General features: G+C 32.6%; 1 protein-coding gene across 1 annotated transcript in view; it reads right to left on the bottom strand.

The window, feature by feature from the left end:
- LOC110035978 (acid phosphatase 1-like) overlaps positions 1–1,486 on the bottom strand; it is a 9,529-nt gene extending 8,043 nt beyond the window's left edge. Inside the window, exon 1 of the mRNA XM_020740316.1 lies at positions 1,003–1,486. Within this exon, the coding sequence (XP_020595975.1) occupies positions 1,003–1,397 (395 nt within the window). The 5' untranslated portion in view covers positions 1,398–1,486. The remainder of the gene's footprint in view (positions 1–1,002) is intronic.
- Between the last annotated feature and the right edge of the window lie 12,825 nt (positions 1,487–14,311).

Consider the following 14,311-nt stretch of genomic DNA (forward strand, 5'->3'; position numbering starts at 1 on the left):
GTGTGAAAGGATACAAGTTTTGGGATCCGATTGCAAAGAAGATGGTGATCAGCAGAGATGCAGTTTTTGATGAGCAGTTTATGTTACAGCAGAATCAAGACAATGTGTCAGGGAACAGTTCCAGTTCAGATGCAGTGCAGATGGATTTAGAACAACAGCCAGTAGCTTCTGAGAGAGTTGAATCTTGTATTTTATATTCTTTTCTGAATATTGAAAAGGAAGTCACTGCTCTGCTCCCGAGGACGTAGGCATCTTTGCCGAACCTCGTTAAATTTCTGTGTTCTTCTGGATATGTGTGGATTACTGTTTTTCTTCACCCTAATTTTCTCAACAAAACCAATTTTTTTCAACGCTCAATGATCGACATGCTATTTGTCTATATAATTTTTAAAATATTTTGTGTTCATCAAAATTCTTTAGGCAACAATAAAGAAAATAAGCGCGCCATGTGTATTTATGGTTGCTGGGTGTGAGAGAAATGGGTCTGAGGAGCATCACTCTTTTAAATATTTTTATAAATCAATACGAAAGAAGCTTTTTATGGAAAAAAGTACAAGTTATCATAGCCGACAAATAGAAAGATGAACACCTTCGAACTCAATGAATATTCATAAGGGGTTCAAAACTAATTTATTTGGCTTCTGGTGACTTGGTATCAGCTAGTCTAACTTTGGGCATTCTAACACCCAAAAGATCCCGAAAATAGAAAGTTAGCATATACCTCACATCATTAGAGTGAAGAAGCTTCACCTATTTGAAACTTCATTACGTGGCTGTGAACATCAACCAGTAAACGTGTCCAGTTGTGAGGCTTAAATCTAACAACAGAATCCTTCCATAATCTATCTCTAGCAAACATCCCAACATTACTCAAAGATGCTGATTCCCATTAAAAAGCATCTTCCAAACATTCGATGCAGCATTACGATCAAACCATAAACCCTCAAATACAAAACGGAGAAAACGAAGCAATGCAAGGAAGCCTAAGCGCACACAACTCACCCGTAGCCATGTTCGGCATAGTACGGCAGATTGGAAAGCATCGTCTCGTCCACATCAAAAACCCAGGCGTCCTTCCCATCGTGGGCGAGCGGCACCGAACGAGCGAAGGTTGAGGCCTCCAGTGCTGTGACCTCCAGATCAATTCCGTAGGCCTGGCCCGTCATGTACTCTCGTATATATCCTCCGCATGCCAGCGGAACCATCCGCCATGGCGCCAGGTTGTTCGCTTCAACGGCGAACCGCCAGCTTTGACACAGGAGCCACAAATTCTCTGGATCTCCGTCGGCGATGAGCGGCCATGGGGTCTGTAGGACATCTTGGTCGCCAGACGAGGAAACAAGGGAAGAGAAGGCCGTGATTCCGAGGAGGAGGAAGATTGAGAGCGAGGGATTCATTAGAGAATGTTCCTGATGGCTTGCGAGGCGGAACGAGGAGTACAGAGAAAATCAAGCGACAAGAACCTATATATTCTTCGACTATTCTCCGTGTCTTACTCTGTCTTTTCTAAAATAAATAAGTATTTTACTTTTGCAACACGTTTTTTTTTATATTTGAGGGGCCATGGGCATATTTACAAAGAAAAATTATTGGGTGCTATTTTAAGGATTTGAGTATCTTGAAATTAATTTTTCGTTACGAGCGATTATTGCGTACGGATATCGCACATAAAATTTAGGTGTGATGTCCGATCATAAAAAAAAATTAGAGTAGGCCCCACTCTAACACTAAAAAAAATAAAAAAAATATATCTCAATGATCCTGATCGAACACAGCTAGGGCTGTAAACGAGCAGGGCTTGAGCGAGCTCAGACTTGGCTCATGTTCGGCTAGTTCGAAATAGCTCATGTTCGAAATCGACTAGTGTTCGAATCGTCTCGTGAACAGTGTTTGTGTTCGGTTCAATTTAAATATTTGTGTTCGTGTTCGGCTCATGTTCGACTCGAAATCGGCTTGTTAAACTTAAATTAAGAAAAATAAATGTAAAGTGTGAGATTAAAACCTAGATCAAAGATATATAAAATAAGACACTAACCATATTGTCACATGAGGTGTTATGATTTAAATTTAGACATAAGTATATATAATATATTATAATATACATAATATATGTAATATATTGTTATATAAAAAGTTATACAATTTTTTTTGAGCCATTTCGAGCCGAACACGAGCGAACAAACTGTTGTTCGTGTGCGGGTTCTTGTTCGGCTCGTTTATAATTCGAGCTTTAAAAATTTATTTGTGTTCGGCTCGTATACTTAACAAATGAGCCGAACACGAGCTGTTCGCAAACAACGAGCTTTTTTGGCAGCCCTAAACACCGCAAGCAAATTTGTGAGCGGTGTCCGTATGCAATAATCGTTCACAATGAAAAATTAACATTCAACATACCCAAATCCTTAGAATATGTAAGATCTAGTCGTATATACTCCTAATTTTATTTTATTTTATTTTATTTTATTTGAAAGTTAAGTCTTAATTAATGATAATTAGATTAAAAATTAATGATTAATGGTTAGATTATGCTTTGAATTTGGGGTCTGCTAATTGAAGAGAAAGCTCTACCGATTTCATTATAAATCTTACACATTTTTACTCCTAGCTTAATATTCATGTCATTGATTCATTTAGACTATTAATCCATTATGTCACATGTACACATTTTTAACTCCTTGCTCATTATTCATGTCATTGATTCATTTGTACTATTAATCCACTATATCACATGTTGGATTATGAATCGGCTAAGATGATTAAAGCGAAAACAATACTTGTAATCAATAAGTTTAATTGACAGAATTTTGAAAGGAGATCTACATCCCCATATCCTCAGTAGCCTCCTCTATTTATAGATGTGGAGGGGTTCAAAATGGTTTATTAATAACTATAGGAAAGAAATAAAAATATAAAAGGGGATTTACATACATACAATTAAAAACTTTTAATCTCACATATATCAACTTAAACTTGCCAATGTATGTTTACAACACATATTTAATGATGTTAGTGGAATATCACTGTTCCAATGCAATTTTGACTCATTTGCTATTACTTCATTTTCCAAATTGTTGATCTCACAACCAATTATTATTGAACTATGAATTATAGTTAAGAACAAATTAGTTCGTACTTAATTTATGTCTTATTTTGAGTTTTGTTCACAAAATTGTGAGCCTGGACTTTAGCACAGGCTCATGGCTAAGCTCAAAGGGTTGTGTTTGATTGTTGTCATAAAGGTCATCACAACCCTTACAAAACGAGTCGAAATCCTTGCTCGTTGGTCCCTCCTAGTTTGATATCTTTCTTCTCCAACTTATAGCGTTCATAACTCCTCCATTACACCCAACTATCATTGTTCTCTTCTCTCATGCGACCTAAATTTGAACTCCTTCATTTAGACTATAACATGTTCCCTTGACTCTCCCTCTTTAATTCCTTCTCGCTATAGTGCAGGAAGTCTCAATTCATTCACCACGTAGTTGCTCAACTCCAAGTCCTAAATCACATCGTAGGTAAATTCTTTAGTATGGCCACCGACAAACATTGGCAAGAACATGAGGAGAGAAAAGAAGAGGTTCCCCGCCATTGATGATTCGACAAGTGCGACAATTGAGATATGACTACCGACAAATGTTGTGGCAATAGAAGGAAGAGAAGAAATCATAAGTTCCGTACCGCTGACCAATTTGTTGGTCCTACCTGACATTGTGTTGCTAGCAGCATCTAAGCAAAAAATCTCGTGAGTTAAAGAGCACAATGAATGATTAGGCATAAACAATTTACTAATTCTAATGTGAAGATATTATTTTTTAATTTATTGTAATATCTTAGGTGCTATAAAAATAAATAGGTAAGTTTATGTATGAAATATGAAGTATTATTGTTTTGGGTGCTATGTATATAAATCCTCCAAATAGAAAACATAACTAATAGATTGTGTAGATTTGTTACATGCTTGTTTGGAAATCTTCTCAGCTTTGGATGGCTAAATGAAGTTGAACAATAATATCAAATTAATGGGCAAACTATCTTAACCAAATTAGCTTGATTGATTTAACATGTATGCTTGATTGTCAGAGTTATATGGCCAAGTTGTTGCATTGAATTGACTCTTCATACTAAAATATAAAACATAAATAAAACATAAATAATTAAATTTGTAGCTTAATTATATGCTTGTTCGGTAAATGATCCCGACTGTTTATATGCAACAGTATAACAATGACTTTAATTATAATTTTCACTTATATTTCCTTACTTTGCAATAGAACAAAAAACTTGATCCTGAAGAAAATAAGAATTTAACTCTTTAATTTATATATATATTGGGATATTTTGCAAGAATATGTATCGTTATCAAGTAATATAGGACTTTTTGATTAAACTTGAATATCGAACCCATAGGAAAAATTAACAATATGCACTATTGAAAAACAAACTTTCGTTATCAAGTAATACACAACATTTTGATTAAGACTTAAATATGGAACCCACAGAGAAATTATGCAATATGCAATATTGAACAACAAACTTTCTATTCTAAAAAGACACAATTACTTAAACTATAGATATTTTCACAGTATTAAAATTCAAATCTTTTTGATATTTTTGATATTTTGACAAAAAAATAACAACTAAATAAGATAACTTAAGTTTATGTAAAAGAAAATCACTTGATATGAAAACACATTTCTTCTTATCATGAATCAGTAATAAGTATAAGAATTATATTGTGGAAGTATGTTAATTGTGTTGTGTTAAATAGGAGCAATTATAATCTTTACCCTTACTAAAGATGTTATAAAGAACATTGGTTAATTTAAAGTTTGAATAGTTCTGAAGACCTGCTAGGCAGGGAAGATACCAGCTCTCACTCTAGAGTTCCCTTGATTTCCTCCACCTAGCGGCTAACATCTCGTATCAGAACCTAAAACAATAAACCAAGTTGAGGGCTTTAACCTGTCACTTTAAAGTCCTCTAACTCTACACCCTCCAAAGATTATTTCCCTATTTATTTGCACTAAATCATATGAATTACATTCTCAGTCATACAACCTCATGTGATTCTTTCCTATTAGACAATACCAGCCCAGTTCTTACATATTCTCACAACAAATTTTAACATCTGGATAGGCCAAATCAAGAAGTAAATTAAATGCATGGAATTAAATCATCACAAATTCTTCCAACATTAAAGATTAATATTGTCCACAACTTCAATCCAACACTTTAATTACTTATCATTTTAAGGAGAAGGATAAAAAAAACTCTCAAAATCTATAGAGAAAACAAAACCACACTTTAGTTTAAAAGTAGAAATCATTGTCAAACCAACAAGAAGTCTCGATTAAAACCAAAAGTAGAAAAGTAGTTTAAAAACAAAAGATAAAAACAAATCTCAAGTCCTCCACCAAACACTTAAAGTTTCTTTGAAACTTCTCTTTTACAACACTCTCAAAATAAACTAAAAACAAAAAGGATAAAGTAAATTTTTGTGGTGCTTGAAAATATGTCCAAAACTATCTCTCAAAACTCTTTAGGACTCCTCCTTTTCAAACTCTTTTTAGAACTTTCAAGCACCCACTTCAACTGTCTCAACTTCCTTCTTTTATAAATTTCCCAAGAGATGCATTGGGAATTCTTCAAAATGTGTCCAAATTTGATGTATTCTCTAATAGATGCCTCACAAGCCTTTTAATAATATTTTTGTTCATAATGGTCATAACCACCATCTTCAGTCAATAGGTGCCTCAAATGTCTCTTCAAAATTTGGCCAAATGAAGAAAACCACCACATAATTGCCTATGGCGCTTAAGCGTGGAGCCTCTGGCGCTTAAGCGCGGCCTTCTCTGTTTCACCAGCGCGTAAGCGCCAGATCTGGCGCTTAGGCACCAAAAGACTTTTGCACAAATTTCACATTTTTGCTCTAAATTTGATCTTTTTTCACTCCTTTTAGCATTTTTCACATTTTTACTTGTACCTGAAAGAAAAACACACAAATACATTCCATTAAAGCGCGATATCTCAAAAATAGATATAAAAATGTGTCTAAAGACTCTATATATTTTAGGTGTATCAAAATCCCCTAAACTTGAAATGTTACTTGTCCTCAAGTGACACTTCAATCTTTAAAAAACTAAATAAGTATGATATGTATATGACTTTCTTTAGGAGTTGCTAAAGTTTAGATTTAGAAATAAGTAGTCCAAGTTAGAAAAAATATTCAGTAAATGAGACCAACTTAAAGTTTAGAAATTTTTAATGTTAAGAAAGATGAAAGTATGAGTTTCTATCTAATTTAGAAATATTGTAGATTCTCTAAGTTTAGAATTTAGTTTTTTTATTATCTCCACTTAAAAAATTTTTATTAAGAATAATTTTACTTATTATATTATTTCCTTAAGCTTAAGAAATTCTCAAGTTTTATACTTTAAGAAGTTCAAATGTGGAACCAATTTTTGATTAGACACTAATCCTCAAGCTTCTTCTCCCTTACTTTTTTTTTTCTTTTTCTTTTTCTTTTTCAGGCAAGAATTACTATATCTGGATAAGCCTTTAATAGTTTTCAATTTTACTTCTCATTTTCTAAAGCAAAGTCTTGATACAAGTCTTTTACTTAAAAATATAATAATTTTTTTGAAAATTATTTTCAACAAAATAAATTTAAGTATTACAAATAAAAGTCTAAATTTCTAAATTTTTCAAAAATATAATTTTTCTTACTAAAGATAGTTACACTATATTTAACATTTTCTACACTAAAAATTTTTAACTGAAAGTTAGACTTCATTACTCAGAATTTTATCTAAATTTTCTTACTCATTTCTAAAATAAAATTTTACTTTCCTAATATAACTTCATATACATAATCATTTTTCTTTTCAAATCAAATTCACTTGTAGTGCATTTGAGAACAAATAAAATTCAAGTTTTGAATATATTTTTCATCCCCCCCCAAACTTAAATTTTTAACAAAATAAACATTTTAACAGCAAATATAAATAAGCAGGAAATAACATGCTTAAAGAAATTTTTATACCCTAATTATACAAGTATAAAACTAAAAATAGGAGTAAAATTAATTTTTGATTATTTTCTATCATTTTCATTTCAATTCAACATGTAGAGATTCAATAGAGTTCTAAGTAGTAGGTACAAACATAAAAACAAACTAACACACCAACTTTGATTTCCAGTCTTATCATAAAAACAAACACACTAACATAATAAAAGAAAAATACAGGGTAGCAATTTTCTGAAATTATAGTTTAAAACTAAAGTTAGCAAGATTTTCACCTTTTCAAAAGACATAGAAATAAGTTCAATTCTAACTAACTAACACAATAATCAACACACAACAACAATTACTACCCTAGAATTTTAAAGCAAACTACTAACAAAACACAACATCACAATACAATTAAACAAAATAATAGTCTCACACATCATAAAATCCAAACCAATACACAAACATATATGTCTCGAGTTAAAAACATAAAAACACATCACATCACATGTTTCAAGTCCAAAGCACATAGTCTAACACATATTACAAACATAAAATTAAATAACTCAGTCCTCATCCTCGTCATCCTCAGAATCACTGCTATTCCAGACATCTGCAGGCTCATAATCAGGGTATTTAGGATATGGAAGAAATTGCACTCCTGGGTTACCCCTAATGAGGTTTTCCAGAGATGAATGAAATTTCTCTTCATAATCACTTTTCCTTATATTATACCCATTAATGTGATCTGCAAAGCTTTCTAAATTTCTTACCTTATCAGTGGTATAATTGATATTTTCCACCATCCTCTGTAATAATTGAGTTTGAGTTTTTGTGGACTCACCTCTAGAAGTAGATGGTCTTGAGGTAGATGGTCTAGATGTAGATGCAGCAGAGATAGAAGCAGCAGACGTCTCCATTCCATAACTCCTTGAAAATCCTCCTCTCCAGCCAAAAATAGAATGCTCAAAATATGACTTCACATTAACACTAGTAATTGGTTTTAAAGGAAACAATACTTCCTCCCAGCTATCATATCTCACTCTAGCCTGCTCACGTAAAGAAAAGATCAAGGAAGCAAATCCCAGACCTGCAGTATTAGAGAGAAGCAGTAGAATTAATGATAGTCTGATAAATCAAAGCTCCAATATTGATGAGCTTGCCTTCTTGCATATAATAGTTCAATGTTGCCCTCTCTATGGTAACTTCACGGAGATGATTTGTAGGTAATAGATGGGCTAAAATAAAATAATGTCATGTTTTGGATGGTGCACTTAACTTTGACGTGGCAAAGTTGACTCTCCTCTAGTTTGTGATCTTCCAGAGTCCTCTTCCAACAGCCAAATAGAAAATAATCTCATCTAGCTCCGTCTCAGTAGGACTATAGTTCACATAAAAACACAAAGTTTAAGGTGATAGATGATAAAAAATATTGATTATCTCCGGTGAAAAAGATACCAATTTTCTTCAAACCATAACTCGATCTTCTTCAGCCTCAGGGAGATTTGCATAAAACTCCCAAATTACGGAAATAACGGCCATAAGAGAAAAACAGCAGAATCGTTCCTACTGTTGGCGAACAATCAAATCTTCTACAGATCCACCTGGATTTTTGAAACAACGCTCCTGGATAAGCTTTCGTGATTGCTGAGCATCACTGTACCTATCTTGAGCTTCCGAACTAACAAATTTGCTCGAATCAAAATGATTATTTCCATTACTTCTCTTCATTCTTGGTGTCATTCTACAAATTTCATAAAATTCCACAATAACTTCAAAAATCAAGTCTAAACTACTAAACTAAACTTTCAAAAGCTTAAACTACACATCCTATGCGATTTTCATAGATTTTTCCTCATTTTTCACCATGAATATTGAATTTTTGACTTCTTCCAAATGTACTTAGAATACATGGTGAAAATCCAAAATTTTTATATAGAAGTAAAGCTCTTACGTTAAGAAATTCGAATCTAGCAAATTTTGCTCAATTCCACTGAGAAATCTCCACTTAATGGCTTGCCCTAGCTCTCCAAATCATGAACTTGAGAGTAAGAAGATGACAACGAGGGTGAAAATGGAGATTTTTGGATTTAAGCGCCTGCCTCTCGGGTTACATCACGCTTAAGCGCGAGAATGTGGCGCTTAGGCGCCAGTGCATGATTTTTTGAGATTTTAAAAATTAACTAAAATGCACTATTAGTCTAAGCATACCACCCCTAAATGGTCTCATAACACTTAAATGACTATTTTCCTCTCCTCTCTCTCAAAATTCTCCTATATAACGCAATTCAATTCGAGACATAAATAACACTAATTTTTACAAAAGCAAAGATATACATTCATTCACAAACTAGTACAAGTACATGTAACACTTAATTCTCACTCCAAATAGTCTTGGATGAGAAAATGTTCTAGTTACAAACACTTAACAAACTTAAACAATTAGACACATAAAATTCATGAACACTAAAAACAAACACTAAAACGTAAACACAATGACTCTTAACAAACAAACTCAAACATAGAACTTAATTCCACTCTTCATTTATTGGGATAAACTCCGGTCTTTCATTAGTCTCTCCCAGGGCAATCAGAATATAAAGATGATAAAACAGACGGTGGTGACGAGCTCTGATACTATCTTCTTCAATCCATTTAAGTTTAAGATACATCTTCTTATCTGCTTCCTCTATATAACTAGTATGGCTAAATTGCATTTTCAATTGCCATCCATTATGCTCAAGGTGTGCATGAATCTCAATTACCTTGGTCTCCAGTAAAGCCTTGATAGTCTCAATTTTGTTGATCTTTTCTGATATTCCTTCAATACTAACGGCTAAGAAACAGTTATACATTTCTTGTGCACTTTGACTAATGAATTTCTTCCTCATGGTCTCTTCCTTCTTCTTCAAATCCATCTCCCATGAAGACATCTTATCAAAATCTTTTAGGGCTAAAAATGATCTTGGGCGAAATTCCTTCACAAAACCCTTCTATTTATAGGCCTAAATCCTTCTAATAACTTCTAGGAACGTCTTGGAACGGCCTTGACAAATTTTTACAAACCAATTGGCGGTTAAACCTTCTACAAATCTTAATTTAGCACATGTTTTTTAACTATCGTGCTTAAGCGCAAGTGCTCAATTTTGCACCAGTCAACATAACGTCCAAATTCTCATTCTAACATGTCTAGGTTACTAAACAAAGTCTTAAAATTAATACTAACACATAGTAGTCTAAAAAATACTACCTCAATTTTCTTAATCACACACAAATAACAATAAAAGAAAAAACACACTGATAACTATGGGTTGCCTCCCACAAAGCGCTTAGTTTTATGTCGTCAGCACAACGTAACCAATGCTTATTCTGGTTGACCCAACATCATTTGATCGTTAAATTTATATTGATCCCCTACGAAATAAGGTTTCAGTCTATGACCATTCACTTTAAACACTTTATCAATTTTATGATCTTTAATATCCACAGCTCCATAAGAATAAACTTTCCTCACAACAAATGGGCCCATCCACTTGGACTTAAGTTTGCCTGGAAATATTCTTAACCTTGCATTATATAGCAAAACTTGTTGCCCTGACTGAAAATTTTTAGTAAGAATCCTTTGATCATGTCACTTCTTCATCTTCTCTTTGTAAATCTTAGCACTCTCATAAGATTCATTCCTTATCTCTTCAAGCTCATTCAATTGCAATTATCTTTTCTCACCAGCATCTTTTAAATTATAATTGAACTCTTTCATTGCCCAATATGCTTTATGTTCAAGTTCAACTGGTAAGTGACAAGCTTTCCCAAATATTAGCTTATATGGGGACATTCCTATAGTAGTTCTATATGCAGTCCTAAGAGCCCACAAAGCATAGTCAAGTTTGACTGACCAATCCATTTTTGTTGGATTGACAGATTTTTCCATAATTCTTTTAATTTCCTGATTAGATAATTCAGCCAAACCACTTGTCTGAGAATGATAAGTAGCAGCAATTCTACGATTTATATGATATTTCTTTAATAACTTCTCCATTATAACATTTCTAAAATGACTTCCCCCTTCAGTTATGATAACACTTGGCATCCCAAATCTACAAAATATGTTTGTTTTCAAAAATTTTGCAACACTTTGAGCATCACATCAAGGTAAAGATCAGTTTCTATCCATTTGGATGCATAGTCCACTGCTAACAGTATATATAAATTCCCGAAAGATGGTATAAATGGTCCCATGAAATCTAATCCCCAAATATCCAATATTTCAACTTCTAGCATATAATTGAGGGGCATCTCATTTCTTCTAGAAATATTGCCTACTCATTGACATCTATCACAATTTTTAATATAAGCATTAACATCTTTAAAGATAGTAGGACAATAAGAGCCAGATTGTAAAATTTTGTATGTTGTTTTCTCAACATCAAAATGTCCCCTAAAATCAGAATTATGACATTTTTTGATAATTTCCTAGGTTTCTTCTAAAGATACACATTTTTGAATAATCAGATCCTTTCCTTATTTATATAAAATCAGCTTCAGAAATAAATTTCCTCTTCTGTTGGTATGTTATTCCATAGGGTATAATATCACTAACAAGAAAGTTCACAATGTCGGCATACCACGGAACACACCACTCATTAATTTTGAATAGTTTTTCATCTGGAAAATGTTCATTAATTTTGTTTTCAAAATAGAGTGGTTTTTCTAACTCAAGCCTGAAAAAATGATCAACAATTTGATTTTCAGTTCTCTTCTGATCTACTATTGTAAAATTAAATTTTGCAAAAGAAGAATCCATCTTATAAGTCTAGGTTTAACATCCTTCTTTTTCATTAGGTACTTAATAGCAGAATGATCTATATGCACTACACAATGAGTTCCAATTAAATATGATCTAAATTTATGGAAGGCATATACTATTGCTAATAACTCTTTTTCAGTTGTTGTATAATTAATTTGGGTTTCATTAAGAGTTTTACTAGCATAGTAAATTACTTTAAAAATTTTATCATATCTTTGTCCTAAAACAGCTCCAATAGCATAATCACTAGCATCACACATCACTTAAAAGGTTTTCCCAATCTGGTGAAATTATAATTGGTGCAGTGACTAATTTTTCTTTTAATAATTCAAAATTTTTTAGGCACTCTTCATCAAATTAAAATTTGAAAATTGCATCTTTCTCCAGTAAATGGCATAAAGGCTTAGCAATTTTTGAAAAATTTTTAATATATCGCCTGTAGAATCGAGCATGTCCTAAAAAACTCCCAATTTCCCTTACATTGATTAGTTAAGGTAAATTAGTGATTACTTGAATTTTAGCAGGATCTACTTCCATACCATTTTTTGATATTTCATGTCCTAAAACAATTCCTCGTGCTATCATAAATTGATATTTTTCTCAATTGAGAACTAAATTTATTTCTTCACAGCGCTTGAATGTTTTAAACATGAGTCAAATGAAGTTCCAGACACAGGAAAATCATCCATAAATAATTCAATTCCTTTTTTAATTAAATCACCAAAAATTGCCATCATATATCTTTGAAATATAGCAAGGGCATTACATAAATCAAATGACATTCTTCTAAAAGTAAATGTACCATAAAGACTGGTAAAAGTTATTTTCTCTTGATCCTCAGGAGTTATTTGTACTTGGTGATAACCAGTATATCCATCCAAAAAGTAAAAGTATTTATACTCAGCTAGTCTATCCAGCATTTGATCTAGAAAGGGAAGTGGAAAATGATCTTTCTTAGTGGCAAGATTTAATTTTCTACAATCAATGCATATTCGTTACCCTATAACTTATCTAGTAGGTATCAACTCACTATGTTCATTCACAGTCACAGTTACTCATCCTTTCTTAGGAATGCAGTGAATTGGACTAACCCATGCACTATCTTAAATGGGGTAGATAATTCCAGCATCTAACCACTTTAAAATTTCTTTCTTTACAGTTTCTTTCATAACAAGGTTCAATCTCCTTTGAGGACCAGCCATGGGTTTGCAGTTCTCTTCCATATGAACTCTATGCATAAAATTGAAGGTCTGGTTCCTTTAATATCAACTATTGTCAATCTAAAGGCTTTCTTAAGATTTTTCAAAATTTTCATCAATCTTTCTTCTTCTTCCATTGTTAACTTAGAGGAAATTATAACTGGTAAAGTAGAGGAATCTCCTAAAAAGGTATATTTTAAATGATCAGAAAGTAATTTCAACTCAAGTTATAGAGGTTTTCCTATTGATGAACAAAATGATTTATCTTTTCCTATCGTGTCCAAAATTTCAAAACTTTCTCAAACATAGTTTGAATCTTCCTTAAAAATATCTCCATATTGACCTAATTCCTCTTCTTTCTAGTGTTCTAAATCTTTTTCTTCAGATCTTTCTTTGTAAGTAGTTTTGAAATGGCATTCACTCAAATATCTTAAACCATCCATTCTATAGCATTCATCATCTTTACCTTTTGCAGGATACTTCATTGATCTTGAAATATTAAAAGTAACAGTTTGATCATTGACGTGCATTGTTAATTCGCCTTTTTGTGCATATATCATTGCTCTTCCTATGTCTAGGAAATGTCTCCCCAAAATGAAAGGTATCTCTTTATCTTCCTCCATATCTAGCAGAATGAAATTAACAGGAAAGATAAATTGATCCACTTTCACAATAACATCTTCTATAACTCCTTTAGGGTATGTTATCGAACGATCTGCTAACTGCAGAGTTACAGTACTTGGGGTTATTTCTCCTAATCCCAATCTCTTGAATATTGATAATGGCATAAGGTTAATGCTTGCACCTAAATCACGTAAAGCTTTCCCATAAAATATGTCTCCTATTGCACATAGAATTGTAAAGCTACCAGGATCTTTAAGCTTTTCAGGAAGTTTTTTTCTAAATTATAGCACTGCACTCGTCACTAAGTGCAACAGTCTCATTATCTTCAAACTTCCTTTTCCTGTTGAGAATATCCTTCATAAACTTTACATAGCTTGACATCTGCTCAAAGGCTTTAGCAAATGAAATATTAATTGCAAGCTTCTTAAAAATCTCTAGAAATTTTGAAAATTCTCTAGAAATTTTGAAAATTTTGAAAATTGCTTATCCAACTTTTGTTGACAAAGACTTTGAGGAAATGGAGGTGATAGTTTTTCTAAGTTAACTTTAAGTGGAGAAATAGATCTTTCAGAATCTTTTGGAGCCTCCTCTTTTGATTCTTCAATTTCTTCTTTCACTACTTCAGTTTCTTTTTGGACTCTACCTTCTAACTGTCTTCCACTTCTAAGTTGA

This window comes from Phalaenopsis equestris, unplaced genomic scaffold (genome assembly GCF_001263595.1).
Source record: "Phalaenopsis equestris unplaced genomic scaffold, ASM126359v1 Scaffold201156, whole genome shotgun sequence".
Lineage (NCBI taxonomy): Eukaryota > Viridiplantae > Streptophyta > Magnoliopsida > Asparagales > Orchidaceae > Phalaenopsis > Phalaenopsis equestris.